The 19,472-nt window shown below is 41.1% G+C and overlaps 1 protein-coding gene across 1 annotated transcript; it reads right to left on the reverse strand.

Moving 5' to 3' along the window:
* Window positions 1–3,750: 3,750 nt before the first annotated feature.
* LOC146554961 (sodium-coupled neutral amino acid symporter 2-like) lies at window positions 3,751–14,640 on the reverse strand. Its single transcript, XM_085250780.1, has 16 exons — window positions 14,292–14,640; window positions 12,944–13,048; window positions 12,747–12,825; window positions 12,532–12,647; window positions 10,862–10,935; window positions 10,678–10,770; window positions 10,274–10,349; window positions 8,833–8,915; window positions 8,580–8,638; window positions 8,113–8,265; window positions 7,936–8,015; window positions 7,714–7,814; window positions 6,335–6,459; window positions 6,093–6,237; window positions 5,902–5,999; window positions 3,751–5,511 (listed from the first exon to the last, which is right to left on the reverse strand). The coding sequence occupies exons 2-16, from the start codon at window positions 13,039–13,041 to the stop codon at window positions 5,410–5,412; spliced, it is 1,482 nt and encodes a 493-aa protein (XP_085106906.1). The 5' UTR covers window positions 13,042–13,048; window positions 14,292–14,640; the 3' UTR covers window positions 3,751–5,409.
* Between the last annotated feature and the right edge of the window lie 4,832 nt (window positions 14,641–19,472).

Consider the following 19,472-nt stretch of genomic DNA (forward strand, 5'->3'; position numbering starts at 1 on the left):
CCCGTGTTTTAACCCAGGGGGCATGATTATGGATGCCGTGCAGGTGCGTCCGCCCTCCCTGCACGGCACCGCAGACCACGCCCCACCACACTCTCTCCAAACAATATTGACCGAACCAGCAGCAAATGAAGATCCAAACTAAGCTTCACATAAACATCGTCAAGGACTCCCTCTGATTTTTGCTGTTTTGCTTCCACCACAATAAAATCACTTCACTCTCTCTCTCTCTCTTTCTCGGTGTACTTCAAGAACAGTTTCCCGTCTATCTCTGAAATCTGTTTTCTGCATTATTCACTTGCTTGTTACGCACAACACTACAGTTATTTACAGGCTGTCGGCCGATGTTTTTTTTCCTTTTACTTACTTCCGAAAAGAAAACCTAATTTCTGCCATTCAATAGGCTTCTGAACAAATTTAAACTTTTTAAAATTATACAAAATGCAAAACGCTTAGCGTGTCTCTAATAAAACCGCTGTAACTTCAGAGGTAATGTTCATAAGTTGATTAATGATTTTCTTTCGTTTTTGATCTACTGCAGAATATTTTTATAAAATCCAGGCCAGGAAAATCACCTTCATGTTTTTCTGTGTTTTATCTTCAGCTACTTTGACACAAAGGCATCTGCTGTGATGCTCACACCTTTGATAAAGTCTTGCAAGTGTCAGCTTCCTTTTTATAGATACAAAAATATGTAAATATACTGATCTGAATTATAATATTTCTGACTGTCTGAGGCAAAATTTCCCAGATTCAAATCAAATTGAATCGAATCGTGGATCAAATTGATTCAGGAACTTGTGAATCGGAATCGAATCGATTCTAGAAATCAGTGACGATACCCAGCCCTAGTGCTAGTCTCTTGTCTCATTTTCTTAAAGAAAAAGGGGAGATTGTTAAAATGTATGTAATCTACCTACTGGCTATGCACAGGCGGGAAAGGGGGGGCGGAAGTTTTATGTGGGGACTTTCCACTTGTTGTAAAAAGGAAGGCGACCATTAAAGGTGGAATTCTAATGTCAATTGTCTGATTATTGGACCATCAATAGTACCAGCCAGCACTTCAGTATATAAACACAAAACAAGGAGCAAATAGCCAGCTTTGTCAGTTATGTAGGAGCCATTAGGCATATGTAATCCCCAGCTTCCTGCAGATGCAGGGATCAGATTGGTCAGCTGGAGCACCGCTTCATTCACGATCTCCTGCGAATGTACATTATCTCTCCATTTACGTAACTCATGCCTGGCGCAGCAGGATTACCTCAATTTAGCTGCTTTTCCCCTTGTGTCTCTGAAGGGACACCATTTGGGTGACTCCCAGAGATCTCAAGTACTGCGAGTAGACTCTCAAAAATATATATATAAATATTTTTTGACCCAATAATCTGATTTCTCTACAGTTGGTTCCTGACAAGCTGATTGTGATCAATTCCAGCAGATGCTGCCAGTGTGAGTAAGAAACAGAGGGCTAAAAAGCACCTGGCTGATGCAAGATGGCTTCAGTCTTTCTACACAAGTGAGCAGACTGACGATAATGTGCTGAATAACTAGCAGGGGGCACTCTCACTCACAATGAGATGCATTTTTTTAAAAAAATATCAGGCAAACAAGACTGCTGGTACTTCAGCTGAGCAAAATTTGAACAATTGTAAACTTTTAACCCTGGCTCTCAGCATAGAGCTGGTATGCCCAACGGTGATTTTTTGTTTTTATGGGCTGATGTCTTTTTGTTTGTTTGTCTGTTTGTTTTTTGTAATGGTATAAACATTTAAAGGCGTGGATTGGCTAATTGGTCATGATCGACTCTAGGCTGGACCAATTACAGCCGATGAGGTTGAACTTTAAAGTTCTGTATTGAGGTGAAAAGGAACGCAATTTGTCCCATACTTCAGCTAGAATGAAAAAAAAGAGCAAAGCTGGAGTTTTTCTGCGTCTTTATGCTGCACAGCTGCCTCTTCTTCTCTCATTTTCTCCCCCTCCTTCTCCTGTTGCTATTTCAATCATGAAATTGATCAATGATCAGCTGATCGGCTTTTCTCTCTTGTTTGTTTATCGTCCCCTTTGCGCCAGAAAGAGGAAACAGGTGGAGGTCGCGCTAAACAACAGCAGCATGTTTAAGCTTGATCAGCTGTTGTTAGAATTTATTTAATATTACTTTCTAGTATCAGCTGATGTTTGCTGGAGCCACAGCTGTAAAAGCTGCTGGTCATGATGTCGGTTTGGATATGTGGTGAGAGGGAAACATGAAGATGAAACCAGGAGATGTCCTTACTGAATCATCAGAGCTGAACAGGTGATGGAGGAACAGGTTTACCTTTTAGGTGACATGAATGAGTTGAAGGGAAGTTATGAACTGTTTCTGAGAAATAACACCAGGATCCTTTTTTAACGTAGCTGGCGGCTGATAACTGTGCAGGGGCGAGTCTAGCAAAGTTTTGCCAGGGGGCCAGGTAGGGCATTAACAGGGAAAGGGGGGCACAAAGAAATACTTTTCTTTCTTATTTTCATTTTAAATGTCTAGCTTTTAATAAATAATTATCTGAATCTTACAACCAAAGTGGTCATCTGATGTAAAATGTATAGAAATTCATTATTGCATATAGTAAATATCCATCCATCCATCCATCCATCCATCCATCCATTTTCTTCCGCTTATCCGGGGCCGGGTCGTGGGGGCAGCAGCCCAAGCAGAGAGGCCCAGACCTCCCTCTCCCCAGCCACCTCCTCCAGCTTATCCGGGGGAACACCAAGGCTTTCCCAGGCCAGCCGAGAGATATAATCTCTCCAGCGTGTCCTGGGTCTGCCCCGGGGCCTCCTCCCGGTGGGACATGCCCGGAACACCTCACCCAGGAGGCGCCCAGGAGGCATCCTTGTCAGATGTCCGAACCACCTCAACTGACTCCTTTCGATGTGGAGCATCTGAGCCCCTCCCGAATGGCCGAGCTTCTCACCCTATCTCTAAAGGAGAGGCCAGCCACCTTTCAGAGGAAACCCATTTCCGCCGCTTGTATTCGCGATCTTGTTCTTTGGGTCACTACCCACAGCTCGTGACCATAGGTGAGGGTAGGGGCATAGATCGACCGGTAAATTGAGAGCTTTGCTTTTACACTCAGCTCTCTCTTCACCACAACAGACCGGTACAGCGTCTGCATCACTGCAGCCGCTGCACCAATCCGTCTGTCGATCTCCCGCTCCCTTCTTCCATCACTCGTGAACAAGACCCCGAGATATTTAAACTCCTCCAATTGGAGGAGTTTAAATATTTGTATGTGTATGTATGTGGTTTAGAGACATCCAGGTGCCACAGGTAAGGGAAGTGATGGGTCACTACTCAGGAATCTGAGACCACGTGACCATGCTTTAGCTACGGCGGAGTCAGATGAGGAAGAAGAGAGAGGAGGGGTGACACCGGCAGAGTTTTTTTTGACAGATGTTTTTAATTTTTTTAGCTGCTCTTTTCCCTCATGAAGCTTTTCCTTTTCTCACACTGTTGTTGTAAATAAAAATGTATTTTCATTGATAAAAAAGTTTACATTGACCTGCTGCACCATCTCATGGTACAAAATGGTATTACAGCAAAATATGGCCTGGGTCTATCTAAGCTGAACTTGGTCTCTCGCTTTAGCACAGTGCATAGGAGTTTTGGACATAAAAAAAACTAAACATAGTAGTTCTTCCACATCCCCCCCCCCCAAAAAAAAACAAACAAAAAACAGTCCAACAGAGGACAAGAAAGAGTGTACACAGCTCAAGTTACCATTTGTCTTTGATTTATTTGGACAGTAATTACAGGATATACATAGTGTTTCATTGAAACAACAGTGTAACACTGATGGGCAAAGCCCTCTTTGCTCCTGAGGTCAAGAGTTGGTTGACGTACTCTCAAGCGGAGATGTGCAGAAACAACATTTTGCTGTGTTTGTGTTCAGGGGCCAAAAAGGAAAAGAAGACTGATACCGCTCAACAACGGGGCTTTCACACAGTTCCTAAACGAGAATTTCAGTCAGTCTTAACGGAGAAGAACCGCTGAAGCTCCGATGCACTGAAACAAATTTGGTATTAACCACCTTGGGATTTGTTTTGTTTTACAGCTCCAATACAACATTGTACAAAAAAAAAAAAAAGCATATTTACAGGTGAACTCAATAGATATATATATATATATATACACACATATACATGTACACGTACAATATTATATAAATATAGTAAAATATTTTAAATTACATTGATTTCACGGTCTTCCATAAATAGATGACAACATTTCGGTGACGTGTGAATGTTGGAAGCACAGTGTGCCATCTACGACGGGCTCTCCACTCGGTGGGAAGGAATCCGCGTCGAGCTCTCTTGTTCGTTATTGTTTGGTTGAAGGTGTTCAAGAGTGCAACCTGTTTTTAGTTGTTTCTTAGGTTGTTTTTTTTTTTGCAAGTTTAAACAGGTATCTTATAACCACGGCATGTGGTCAAAATTCAAAGTATTCTCCCATAAAGAAAAAATTTCAAGTTTCCCACAACCCCTGAGTGGGGGAAGTGGAACCGGGAGGCTCGCAGGCCTTCTCAAAGCAGTAGTGTCGTCGCTGCGCAGACCTTCAGCAGGTTATAAAGACTAAATACAGTTTCAGGAGAGACCTCACGCAAGAACCTCTGCAGCGCCCAGTGCTGGGTTTGAAAGGGCAGGTTCTGTTGAGTGACGCACAGTTTTACAAGGAAAGCTGACACTGTTAACAAGGTTGCAGAGGCTTGGTACAAATACTGAAATAGGCTGTGTTAGGCCTTGCCTGTGAAAACTGACAAGTGTGCTGATTTTAAGTGCTTTTCACTATATAATTATGCTTTACAAACACAGTTTTGGCAAAGTTAAAAAAAAGAAAAACTGTTGTAAAGAACGTAACTAAGTCTGTTCCCACTTGTCAGGATTTGGAAAATTCACAAGGTTTTTCTTTTGTTTTGTCAGCAGGATCTATTGTTGCCGAGCTCAGAGGACAGTTGCAGCGTACCTGAGCATAAGCTCTATTTTGAACTCTATGACTATTTCTTCTGTGGCGTGAGGCACGTTAAAAGAATTTTGTTTTCAGCTGTACCTTTAGTAACTATTCAAAAATAAAAGCAAAACAAAGCCCCATACCTCAAACTATCAAAACACGAAGAATAAAAATGAGCAAAAATGACAATGAAAAAAGTTGCAATAAAAACAGAAACAAACAAAAAAAGTAAAACGCTGACGTTGTGGTCTATCACAGCATACTGTACAAAGTTCAGATACATTCTCTTGGAATGGCATGGTCCGTCGCTCAGCGAGTCAATGCTGAACATGAAGCGAGTTCTTGTGTTTTTCTTTGTTTACAATAGGTTTGATGTTGGTTACAAGGATGTCGAAGAGCCAGCAGCAAACAGCAGGAGAGCTGGAGGTTTAGTGTCCGCTGTCGCTTGTGGCGTTCTTGATCCAGTCCAGGATGATGAGGGTCATGCTGCCAAGCATGACCACGATACCGAGAACGAGGAAGACTAATGCCTAGAGAGCAAAATAAGATCACAGTTAGCTAATGTGTTCATTCACACCAAGTTAAATGAAACCTTTCACAGTTCAACAAATGTGTAATTTGTTGTCTTCGGTTCAGTATAAAGCTAATTATCTTACTTTAGCTTAGCAATGCAGAAGATAAAGCCCATTTGTTGCACTATTTGTGTTATCCTTTAGTTAAAAATATGAGAATTAAAGAAAAAGAAAAAAACAATCAAACATAAGAATTGTGGTTTTGAACAGAGTTAATTCAAGTGTTTGCTTAATATGAAGTTAAACTAAAGGGCTAATTACTGCAGCTACAACCATGTCGAATTCTTGGCAAGGAGACAAATAAGTGTAAAGTTCCAAAACTGTTCATTTCATCGAACTCCATCTTACCCCGATCTTTTGCCTAGACTTCATGGACTCTTTCTTGACCAGTCTGATGTAGAAAGCTGAAGGCAGGATGAAGATGAGCATGGCAGCAGCAGAAGCTCCTGACAGAGTAAAGACATTTGACATTTTAGTCACAATCCTTTCTTTTACTGTTGCTAAGATGTTATTACAGTATCTTGTATGCAGACACATACCTATAAAGCCAAAGATGTCCCTGATGGTGGGAACGAAAATAACCAGGGCATTTGTGCCAGCCAGCAAGAACACAGTGATGGCAGTGTGGCGAACCCAGCTGAATCCCTTAGAAGGGCACAGGAGGTGGTTGACAGTGGTACGAATCTGCACAATGAGAAAGACACAGGGAGGTTATTCCACATGACCGATTATTTGTAGTAATTCATATTTTAGAATCTCTGTGACATTTTTTCAAACTTACAGGGAAGAGGACAACAGGGACAGTAAGGGTGACGGCGGTCAGCACGGCCAGACGGACAATCAACAGGAGCACATCAAACTTGTACACTTTGGTGTAGGTATGCAGCAGCTCATCTCCCACGTGCTCTATAGACAAAGACAACAGATGTCCTCCACTTAAGTCAGGGTTAAAGTCATCTACTCATCTAGAGGACTGTACATGGATAACTAATGGTTAGAACCTGATACCATTTTATAAATTAAATTTTAGAAAAAATTTAAATTTGCATTGTTAGTCAAAGATTTTTTATTATGAAGTTCTATAAACGCAAAGTAAGTAAAACCTTATATATTATATCACCCATATTTATATGTGTATATGTGCCATTAGGATTAATAGCATAAAAATTTGCTTCATGACAAGCTAAATTTCTTTCATATCTTTGCAATCAGTGTAAAGGTGGGAGTAGCTGCTAATTAGCTTATCTTAGCATAGTAATTTGGCTACACGCTATTTATATTTTTAAGAATCTGTACTACAGTAAAATAATAATGAGAAGAATGCTAGCGCTTCAGAGACGTCTCTGGATCGAGCTAAGCTAACCAGCTAATGAAAAAAGCAAACATGTTTTGACTCTGTTTTTTGGGGTCTAGTTTTTACATTTTCCTTTGCCTTAAGCTGTGTGCTTATTCAGATTTTTTAAATTTTCCACATTTAAATTTAAGCTAAGCTAACTGAAACAATGGTTTGCTAAGCCATGTGGTTTTACAAAGGTTTGCAGGTTGACATTAGCATGCACAGCAACAAAAAACATTTTGTTTCATTTTTAACACCCTGTTATAATATTTTAATGTAAAATAAGTGTTTTACTAGAACTAAAAAAGCATTTTTTTGTTAGATGTATATTTAAGCAAGAGTTTTACGGCCACAAACCACCTAAATTCTTTGGAGACTTCTATGTTGTTTTAGGAGTATTTAAGTAGGTAAAACAAATATAATTTCGCAATGTCGACTCATCCCGACTACAAACTGGTGGGGGGGGGCACGCCACACTGTCACAGTTTTCACTATCACTCTCTTGTATAACTGCTGGTAAGTTCCAGGAACATTTCTTGGTGGTCTATCAGTTGTTTTTGTCATGACGCGCGGGAACACAAACATGCTAGCACACTGCTCAGTGGCATCAGGTGGGTTTTTTCACAGTCTTGCATAACTACTGTTCCTGAAAGTTTCTCGCTTAACCTTAGATGACAGAGCCCATTTAACATTTTGTATAACTTCTTGTGAACTGGTATAGGTGTGTGTTGACATTAACTGCGTCAAGAAACTAAATTTAGTTACATTTTTTCCCCACGTAAAAAATTTGTGTACATATTTACATTTTTACTGTCTTGACTTACGGTTAAAAGTCAGGTATCCAAAAAGGGCAGCCAGCAGGTACATGATGAACATAGCCAGGAAAGAAACATTGGCGACATTCTGCATCTTCTTGCGGGAACGGCTGTTCAGCAGAGAGTTGAAGACATGTTTTATTTAGACAGCAGACAAAAATGACTGTAAAAAAGTTGTAAATTGTGTTTTATATGTCAGGGAAATTTAAAAAGACGGCAGTGTATACTCACTCTTTGAGCTCGTCGTACATGGGCAGGATGGCGGGGTGGCACACAAAGGCGAAGGTAATAATAGGGACAGCATAAACAGTCTAGGGAGGTAAATAAAATTCATTAAACTAACGTCTAAAAAGTAGAAATGATTTCATTATGGTTTATTTCAATTCTACAGATGTTCTAAGTCTTTACCTGTGAGTTGACAATAAAGTATTTTGGCTTGCAGGTGTCCTCGTCAGAAGTATTGTCGCTGTGTGAGCTGTGTGAGATGTTCAACGAATGAGTCAAGTTGTCATCGTGAATATCAGGGAGAGGGCATGGGATCTGGAACTTTTTGATGATCACCTTGAAGGAGCAGAGAGCAAATTTCCCATTTTAGCTCCTTATTGTAAAGAAGCAAAGGTTCATTAAAACCACATTTACGGCATGATCAGAAACAAAGACTTGACTGTTGTTGTGCTGTCCTGTTCCACTATTAAATGAATTCATTTGACTACATTTTTTAAAACAAAGGAATCCCGCTCTGTTGTGTAGGAGGAAGGGATTTCACTGGAAGACTGAAACTCAATTGGCAAAACAAGAACAGGCCAAAGGATGTGTGTAAAGGATATGCGGTGATACGCTAACATGAGGAATGAGGAAAGGTGTGTCATACTCACCACAATCAGAAAAAAGACCATGCACAGCAGTGACAGACCACTTGTGTAACCAAGGTAACCTGAAAGAGTGAAAAACACAATCATTAGCGATGCCCTCCTGTATCACGTCACGCTACGCTATTAAGATTTTAAAGCTTTTGAAATCTTGCACGTGTGCAAGTGCGTCACTGACTTTGAACCCAACCCTGTTCAGAAATGCATCTGACTCGCAGCACCCACCCACAAAACACACACACACACACACTTTCCTTACCTAAGTTCTTTAGCAGCGACAGGGGCAGGATAATGCCAACACTAACCAGCAACACCAGGTAGTCACCGTTGACGTACCATTGACTGAAATACAAGACAGAGCATGTCAGTGTTAGCTAATGGAGATCACCAATGAATAGGTAAAGATTTCTGTAGCTGTGTTAAAGGGGCAACACAGGTTGTTTTGCAGTGTTCTACTGTGAAATCTACTGTCAATGAGTTTGAATTGTTTGTTAGTTTTATCATCTTTCTTGTGTATATCTTGCATATTAAGAAGCTTTGATCTTATTACAAACTGATGAACCAGGACCACAAGTAATTTAATTAGCTACGTGATGCCGAAAGCAGCACGCTGAATCTACTTTCCTGTGAAATCCTCTGCAGCTTTTAGGGCTGATCAAACCTCTCAGCCTCTGCACACTAGCTGACAAGAACTGGCCTCCGCAAGCATGACTGCATAGCTTACAAAAATAGATGTAACAAAGCGGCACAGAGGAGAGCGAACTACATCAATTTTTTAAACTCGAAGCCGGGTGGCGGTGAGATCATCCCGCGCTCCATCTCTGTGCGGCACCAGCTGCATTTTCTAAAAGGGCTCTTTGAAAGAGCCGCTCAGAAAGACAGAACACTGTCCGTCCATTTAAAAACAGCCAGACAGTCCTCCTACACAGCTTGTGCTCCAAGCAGAGCGACAAAGCCGCTGCTTCACCTTCCCCGACACTCAGCACTTGAAAAACAACTGGCAGCCATTTTGCTTAACATGTCCACCTCGAGTGCTTCTTTCGGGCATTCCGGTTCTCTTTCATTCCTTCTAGGAATTTATTTTTTTCACCAACACCTCCCTTTTGTAGTCCTAGTGCAACCAGCAAACATTCCTATTGGGGCGAGTAAACCATGCTGTATTGACATTTAGTCTACATCTTTGGCTGCACGACAAATGGTCTGGTGGTCTGACCTGAACCACTACCAAAATCGAATCAGATGTTCCTTGGACAGAGGCCAGCTTGACTGATTTATCCTTGGATTTCTTGGAAATAAGTCTACAACCTCCAGGTTCATTATTTGATTTGTTAAAAATATTCATATAAGTAATGCGCCAGTTTCAGCAGTGTTTCCTGTGTTAGGTGAAATAAAGCAGTGAAACATGAAAAAGAAAGAAATGGCTAGTATTACTATAAAGCTTGAAAATTCAAAGCCACCAAGCAGAGCGTTTAGCTGCTAGTGGAGCCATCCAGCAGTGTTTGTATGACTTTCCCCTCTTCATCTAAACACAGCTTATGTTTGTTTACAAGAAAACACCACACGGTGCATTTAAAGAGGTCATGTCGGCCAGTTTGAGGCGCTGTGTCTGTTGGAGCGGTGCGCACAGACATGCAGTCATTTCTAACTTTTCCAGACCTGCGTTTGTGTGTGGAAGCTGCTAAAATATCAAAGTCACTCACTCGTCGTTGGCTCCTGTGAAAGCTTTTATAACAGTGGGCAGCTCGTATTTCACGATGTAGAGGTAGCTCGACATGGCTGTTGGGGAAAAAACAGAAAAACAACAACAACACCAGTTAGCACATTTTCCTGTAAAACTGAGGGAGAAAAAAGAAAAGGAGGAAACTCTGCCATAAAAATAATGATCTCTAATATTTGGCAAGGGGCCCAGATGCTTGTAAAATGACTCAAGGTTTTACTGGAAGCTACAAAAACAAACAAAACAAGCTGGTTTCCATCAACCAAGGTTTCCCCCCGTGCCTCCCCCCTCCATGCTCTCATTGCAGACACAGAGGAGCAGTGTTTTAGCTTTCTGAGTGAGCACATGTTGGATCTATTACAGTTACGTAACATTCATTTTTCTTACCTCCAATGTTCTGCATGGTGATGGAGAGGGAGGCTGCGAATTTCCCCGGTGTCCCGAAGGCTTTGTAACCCAACTGCTCGTACACCAGTGCGCCTAAAGACACAAAGAATTGTGGATTTAGAACAAAAGTATTTTTAAAAAAATACACACTTGGCATTTGGGGATGTTTGTCTGATAGACTTACCCCCTTCATTGGCCGTCTTCAGCAACAAGTGCACAGAATACAAGGAGAAGATGGCGACAGACGCAAGAAGAATCCTGTAAACAGACAAGGGAGAGCTTTAGCTGTATGTTTACCTGCGACCTTGATATAATTAGGAGATTTAAAAAAAAGAAAAGCAGAAAAATCAATGATGAAATGTTCTGATCAAGGCTGAAGTGCTGAACATGGGCCTTTGAAGGCCAGTTGAATGACAAATGTATTTTCCTGACTGGTGAACAAACACATTGACATTTGGCTGACGTGAAGGTCACATATTGCTGTGCAGGGTCTACTGATCATGTCTCACATCCCTTCTCTCTTGTGATGGCTCAGATCTCGTGTGTTTTGGGAGAATTTGCCGTTAGGATGATTTCTGCTCCAAGAGCAAAGTGTCAGTACCTTTAGTGTTTCCTTCGAGACCTGAGCGTGTGCAAGTTTGCAATCTGCCTTGTCAAAAACAAACCCAGAACTCTAAGTTCTTTGAGTCACAAGCAGCATCAGCAGGAATCCAAAGGACGAAAGGTTTCCCTGCCCCTGGGATGCTGCAGAGGCAGCACTGTACACTCGGCGTTATTAATAGTTCAGATGAAAGTAAATCTCTTGGCCTTCTGAGACTTGTCTTTGATAAACGCAATGTTCAGCTGTGTGTCCAGCTGCTTTAGTGGCTGCTCGTCTGTCTATGACGTCCTTATTCTGTCTCATCTTAGTTTGCAAAGGCTTGATCTGCTTTACTAGCACCAGACAGTACTTCAGCATATAAACACAGAGACATAAGGCGCAGGTAGCAAGGTTTGTCAGCTGGGTAGGAGCCATCAGGTGTTTGTAATCCCCAGCTTCCTGCAGATGCAGGGATCAGACTGGCCAGCTGCAGCTCCATTCATGATCTCCTGCAAGCGTACATTATCTCTCCATTTACGTAATTCGTGCGTGGAGCAGCAGGATTACCTCGACTTAGCTGCTTTTCTTGCCACTCCCTTTTGTTTCTGACTCCCAGAGATGTCGAATACTGCGAGTGGACTCAAAAAAATATTAGATTTTTTATTTGGACCCAATAATCTGATTTCTTTTAATTGGTTGCTGACAGACTGATTGTGAAAAGTTCCAGCAGATGCTGCCAGCGTGAGTGAGAAACGGAGGGCTAAAAAGAAAAAATTAAGAAATGCAGCACGCGGCTGATGCAAGGTGGCTTCAGTGTTTCCACACACGCAAATAATGTGCTGAATAACCAGCAGGGGGCACTATCACTCACAATGAGATGCACTTTAAAAAAAATCTCAAGATTGCTGGTACTTCAGCTGAACAACATTTGAACAATTGTAAACTTTCAACCCTGACTCTCAGGGTCGAGCAGTTGCATAAAGGACACATAAACACTCTGCTGGCGGCGAAAAGTCGTCGTGCAGAGATTCAATGATTCAATGAGATGCTATACATCACAAGCTGTCACACCAATGCAACAGACAAAGCCATACCTGCCCGTGCTCATCTGAGCCGAATGCGGATTATGAAATAAAAACACACCAGTTTTGAGTCATGCTTATTTGGTTTTCTTTACATCTTAACCTCTTGACTCTGGTGTTAGCTTAAGGAGTTTCTTTGTTTGTTTCCTTTTGCCTCTTTGCATTGGACAGACGTAAGTAATAGATGCTTACACAAACAGGGCGATGCCAGTGTTGGCCATGGCAAAGGACAGACCCAGGATGCCACTGCCCATGATGGCGTTGCCCAGGTTGAAGACGGACATGCCAAAGGAGGCACTACCCTGGTGCTGTGGAAAAGACGCAGGACGGTTAGGACAAGATGAGACATCACATCACTGGTTAAAGGAGAAAGATAAATGTGCTGGAGGAAAAAGAGAAGCTCTTACAGATTCAGTAGCATACTTCTTCTTGCCCGTGTGTTCAGGGAGGAAGTTTTGGCACTCTGCGTCAAAATCGGGGTATTGGCTTTAAAAGAAAAGAGAAGAATCAAGAGTTATTTTTGTGAAGTGTGGTTTATACCATGTGCAGTTTTCAGTTCTTAAGTATATATTTTTCACTATAGTGTGTGTAAAGTGAGCCTTACCCATCCAGTGGCACCTTCTTTGGGCATGGGTATTCACTGCTGTTTGAGCTGCTGCTGTCATCTTCTGGAACATTGTTGAAATCTCTCATCTCGGGCATTTTAAAGCTAAAAAAAAATAAATAAAAAAAGTTGTTTTAACTGTTAATTAACTGTATTTCTTATATTTCTGTATACTGCGTCAGTTCCTCAGTCTTTTCCCCCCATTTCTAGCTGTGCGCGTTCACGCTGCCTTGAGAATAATCAATATTATAGTGGCTCCACCGCAGCGTTACTCAGGAATCTGAGACCACGTGACAATGCTTTAGCTACGGCGGAGTCAGATGAGGAAGAAGAGAGGAGGGAGGAGGGGTGACGCACCGGCAGTGGAAAAATACCAGACCGGCATCACCCCAACTCTTCCATAGATACTGAATGGCACACACACATACAAAAGAAAAAAGCCGCAGTACACGCGGACAAATGTGACACTTTGCGCACATTTCCCCCTCAAAAATCGTCTTAAAGTCTGGACTTTTCACTTTCCTTTTTTCTTGAAACATCCCATTTTAGAAACTGCCAATGAAACAAAAACGAGGTGACAATCAGACATAGCTGTCTAAATCGGGCATATAGTAAAATAACCTTCTTGGATGACTTTTACGCACATGAAGATCCAAACAGAGCCACAATGGCATTAAATGGTCAGAGCCATTTAATGCATTAAATGGTCAGAGCCATTTAATGCCATTATTCCCATGACCCGACCGGCTCCACTGGAAACAATGACACGTGTTGTCCCTTTATGGGCATGGCTCTCCCATTTTGCGCAGCGGCCGTGGCTCAGGCGCAGGGTTATCTTTAGAGCCTTTTCAGATTACACACAAGAGACACTTTTCTATGTCTTTCATTTCGCACTGTGTGTGTTTTGTGATCTGTGTGGCAGTAAAAAGCCCGTGTCCTAATACATGCCCAGCACTGCAGCATCACTGTCAAGCGGACACTCCATTATTCATTTATTTGGATCAGGGCTGACCTAATAAGAGAAAACGCCTCGGGATTCTCAGACAATGACATGTTATGAGTCTTTAGTGAGAGATCTGCACATGTACTGTGTACTGTGACAGGAAATCATTCTGTTTCACACTGATTAGCTTTTAACACCCGATAACAGACGATTTTTAATTAAAGAAAAATACCTCGCATTAAAAATAAAAAGGTAAAGACATAAAATGCTGTAATAATGTGCAATCAGAAACTGTGCAGTGTGTTAAAACTTGTAAAGATTTGATTTTTTTAAATTTCAAATACTGTTCCGCCCACATCCGCCAATTTTCCCTCTGACGGTAAACGAGAATGTCGACATTCTTACCTTTTGAAGATGTCTTAGGATGCCTGAAGATCCTTTCAGTAAGAAGAAAAAAACGTCCAGACGATTTCTTTATAAAAATCAGCTGATCCTTGAGAAGACTATGGTTTTTTTTAATATATATATGTATATATATTTATAAAGACTGAAATTTTGAATGAATGAATGAATGGACCTACTAGTAGACCAGATCTGACTTTAAAAAGCATAAACAGAAACAGGCCAAGGAGCAAAAAGATAAATAAACCGAAGCAAAAACGCGAAAAGAATTTCGATGTATTGACTATTTGAATCAAAGTCCAAGAAATGCGGCGAGCTCGGAGAGAAAACCCAGTTCTGCTAGAAAAAAGGGGCGAGGGCTCTTCCTTTTATAGATGCCACATTGCATCAGCCCAAACCAGCAAAGAGGGAGGAAGAGGGTGGAGACCTTTTACGCACGGTGACGTGGTTTGTGTACAAACAGATTGACTTTCCCTCGCTGGGAAACCACGGGCGCTCTCTGATACATTTACAATAATCAAACCACATAAACACTACACCAGTGCTACATAACACACACAAATGTCTAAATCCGTGGATAACTAGGCTTTACTTAATTTTTTTATAGTAACATATATATCAGTTCAGAATTTTCCGTTTAAACGTTCTCATTACTTTTATTTTATTTTATTTTTACTCTCAAGTAGCTCTACGCTGGAACTCTCTCATGGCTTTTTTGTGCGATTAGGATTGCTCTGTTTTGAAAGCAGAACTTGGCCTCGCTGAACCCCACAGATACACTGTGAAGCTAGTTAAACGCTTTTTCTTTTTTTTTTTCTTTTCTTAAATTAAGGTAAAGTGAAGACTCAGAGTGCACTCTGAGGGCCAGAGTGTCAGTCTAGATCAGGATGTGCCGGAGCTTCAAAGCAGACCTCCCCGTCTGAAGGAGATTACGCACAAACGCCATCATGTGACGGTTATCCTGATCCTTATTCACGCTGCTGGCTCATCTTGTCAGGTCAGGTGTGTGTGTGTGTGTGTGTGTGTGTGTGTGTGTGTGTGTGTATGGTGTATAATCTTCTACTGCTCGGGTTTTAAGTTTATTATTAATGCTGACTGAGAACAGTACAGTTTATGGTTTGGCTTTTGACTTACCTGTAGATAAAACGTTTCCTTCTGTTGCTACACTTTAGATAACAGTCCAAACAGAAGTCATATACAACACATGGAAGGCAGTACTTGCATTAGCACTGTGCTGTTCACTACCCTCTATTTAGATTATGCTCACAGTATTATCATTACTCTTACATGTGTTAGATTTTCAACTGTTTCTTCTGTCCTTCTCTTATTTGTTTAAACAATATAAGCAATAAACCCATAATCACACATGTGGTTACTGAGTGACAGACAGGTGCAGTTCATCTTTAGTTGAATGGAAGTGAATTGGATTTAAAATTTCTTTTAGTCAATACACTCAATTAACGTCCCACTGACCTTTTTTGTGTTTTGTGCATTGTTTGGCTTTCCCCCCACCATCTCAATGGATTTGTTTTTACTCACTTTGGTTTTTTCATTTTCACCCACTGGGCTTGATCCCTTTGCAGCAGAAACCATGCTTATTGGTAAAGTTGGTGAGTTGGAATGACATCCCCGTCTTGCCAATGCCATAAGCCCTTAAATACGGCCCAAGGACAACTTGTGCCTAAATATGGCATTCCAGAGGCTGTGAAGCAGCAACATTAACTGACGCCTAGAAGATGAGAACTGATTGTACTGATGCAACTGTACCGCCAAACGTTGAGTAGCCGACCACATGCACGCCATATTCCAACCGTTCAATGGTCAACAGCCAGCTCAATGACACCCTTCAATACATAACATACTAGAATATGCTAGTGAGGTTCAGAACCACACCTGGTGGGGTGTGGGCAACATATCCACTACTACAAGATCTACTACCTGCATCAGTGCTACACTCAGTAGTTCTTGTACTAGTACTACTTCTACCAGAGTACTGTTTCTATATATAAAACCACTAAATGTACTGATGCATGTGCAGAACTAGTTGTACTGTTAAAATTTATTAACGATTTTTGTCACAACATAAAGGTAGTAGTATTAATATGTGGTAAAAAGTAAAAAGTCCAAATAGAAGCATTGCAAGAAGTACACATACTAGTTGTAGTAGTGTTTGCAGCCCTTTACTTTTGCTACTTCCATCTAATAGACACTTTGTACAGGTTATACTACTTATAAAATGAGTTACTACTATCTAATAGTCAAATTGTAATATCGCTATCAACTTTATACTATTCAATACAATTTAATTCAGTTGTATTTATATAGCACCAAATTACCAGAACAGTTCACTTGAGGTGCTTTTTATTGTAAGGTTAGGGCCCTACAGTGATGGAGAAGAAACCCCAGCAACTAAGCATTTGGCAGGAAGAACTCTCTTCTCTTAACAGGAAGAAACCTCCAGGAGAACCAGACTCAGGGATAAGCACTTCCTACTATAACTACTTAACTTACAAAAAACATAGCATTATACCACTGCATGAACTGGACTTCCTACTGTTACTCTTAGCACCTTGTAGATTGTTTTTATTGGTAATATTACTTTTAAAACTGCTTATTACACCTTCTTGTACTGTCTCATTGCCACCCAGTTGCTTACTCATATGGCTAATACTATTCATTGAACCATGACTATCAGTAATACAACTGAAACTAGAAAAATTTGCATTTCCTGCAAAAATGCTGTGTGGATGCCTTAACGCTGAAGTTGCCAGCTGAAAAAACAGGATTCGAACCTGGCCCTCCTTGTCTCAAGGCGGCGACTCATCTCACTAAGCCACGCTCATTCTCGCAAAGAATAGGTGGACAGACTGACAATTCTGCTGAAATGAGCAGAAGCTGCTGAGAATTGTGCTGATAAGAGGTGAAAAGGCTGAAAACTTTGCAGAAAAGAGGTGAATCAGCAGAATTTCTGCTGAAAAGAGGTAAAGAAGCAGAAAGTTGCGCTGAAAAGAGATGAATCAGCAGAATTTCTGCTCAAAAGATTTTTTTTTCTGAAAAAAGCTGAGATTTGTGCAGATAAGAGGTGAAAAGGCTGAAAATTTTGCAGAAGAGGTGAATAAGCAGAATTTGGGCTGAAAAGAGGTGAAAATTCTGAAAATTCTGCTGAAAAGAGTTGAATGAGCAGAATTTCTGCAGAAAAGATGGAAAGAAGCAGAAAGTTGCGCTGAAAAGAGGTGAATGAGCAGAATTTCTGCTGAAAAGAGTTTTTTTTTTCTGAAAACAGCAGAAAAAAACAGAAAATTTTGCTGCAAAGGGGTGAAAAAGCTGAAATTTGTGTTGAAAAGAGTTAAAAAAGTTTAACTGTTAACTGAAAGAAATGTTGCCATAAGCAGGATTTGAACCCGTGCCTCCCAGTCTGAGAACGGCTGCTCATCTCACTGAGCTAAAACACAGCTCAACCGGGCAAGGAAAACTAGTGACCAGACTGATAATGTGGAAGAAATGGGCAAAAAATATTGCATAAAAAATTCAATATCTCAAAAAGTATAGAAGTTATGAGCACCAAAAGTCATAGCAGAAACAGCAGAAGTTTAAACTGAGAAAATCGGCTGAAAACTGAGGGAGTAGTTAACGTCCAAAAAACGTACGGAAGCAACTTGTATTATTGGATTAAGATTAAGATTGGATTGCAACTACCAGCTGTGCAACATCTAACAATTTTTAGAAAAGGTATTGCCTGGATTTGTATTACTACTTATAATACTACAGTGACTACTGTGGATATTATTAAACACAGTGTGCTGAGTGTGACTTCTGTTGGGAGTTGTCTGTGGTTATTTGTCCTCCCTTTAAAGTGGAATTAGAGGTCAACTTCTGGTTTTTATGGTTAAACATCTTCAGTGGAATTTAGTGATTCATGAAGCTGATCTGAATTGCAAAAAAGGAACAAGTTGTCTGTAATACCCGTTCACAACAAGCAAAAAGCAAGTCCAGTGCGCAGTCAATGTCTCAGCTGGAGGGGAAACGTTAGGAGCAGCACGTAAAGAGATCTTTCTTCTCCTACACATTATGCAACATTATTATCTCTTTACACCCTGAGCTGCTCTCCAATATGTTCATGGCCTCACATTTACTTTGGCTTTGTGATCTTGTGACACAAGTTCGAATTACACACATTCCACTTCTCTTAAGAGTGAACCGATTTACAGCCTGATGAGGGACACTGGGTTGGAATAAAAACAGCCCGTGAAAGCTGCAGCGAATTTGATTATCTAAAGCCACATTTTCAGTAAAAAAGGGCACAAAGCAGGAAAGCGACAGCTTAGTTTATTCTGGAAGTGCGCATATACAAACATCCATGTATTCAGCTATTATTGACTGAAGTTGGTTGCCCAGTCAGGTGTCATATTAGCCAAAACAGAGTCAGTCCCCCCAGACTTTATAAAAGACGGAACCAGCTACTGTGATGTCACACACTGGTCTGTGAAATTTTGAAGATTGGTTTTCAGCATTGCTATCTTGGTGTTTGGTGTTACTGGTCCTCTGGCTAGTGGCTTATCAAGGTGTCAGCCACTGATTGTCATGGTCCTGAGTTGTTCAGCCAGTTTTTGAGTTTGAACGACTTTAGTCATTCCTTCGAATTTCTGAAATGTTTATGTTTTGTTTTTAGTATGGGAATGCCCCTTTCGAGTCCAGTCTGTCCTAGTCTCATCTCCATGTTTTGTTATATGTTCTGTCTGCCTGGTCATGTCCCCGTGTCTGTCTGATCTCTCAGTTCTCCATGGCTTTCTGCATCTTGTCTTGTCTAGTTAATATGTCTGTAGTCAGCTGTGTTCGAGTCACTCCACCGTGTTTGTAATGCTGGTTCTTTTTGCAGCATTTTTAATAAATTATCTAACTACGCGTATCGCTCTTACTCTCAACAAGCAGCTGGTGCTGCGGTGGGCACCTCGCCCGAGCTAAAGCGCTCAAGGGTGGAGGATAGTCCTCCCCCAGCTGCTATCAGGGCAGGAGATGCTCACACCTATGCGGCCAAACTGCAAATGAATTGCGCTTGAGCGAAGCCGGCCGCTGCTCCCGCACTGACTGTAACGCAGTCAGTTCTTCTTTTACTGTTATGTTGTTTTGTGGATCACAAGGTTTAAAACTACTTATAAACACACAGACACAAAGTAACTCCACCAG

The sequence above is a fragment of the Mchenga conophoros genome, linkage group LG17, assembly GCF_057382185.1.
Source record: "Mchenga conophoros isolate Kocher_MC1m ecotype Shallow Benthic linkage group LG17, M_conophoros_male_GT1.1, whole genome shotgun sequence".
NCBI lineage: Eukaryota > Metazoa > Chordata > Actinopteri > Cichliformes > Cichlidae > Mchenga > Mchenga conophoros.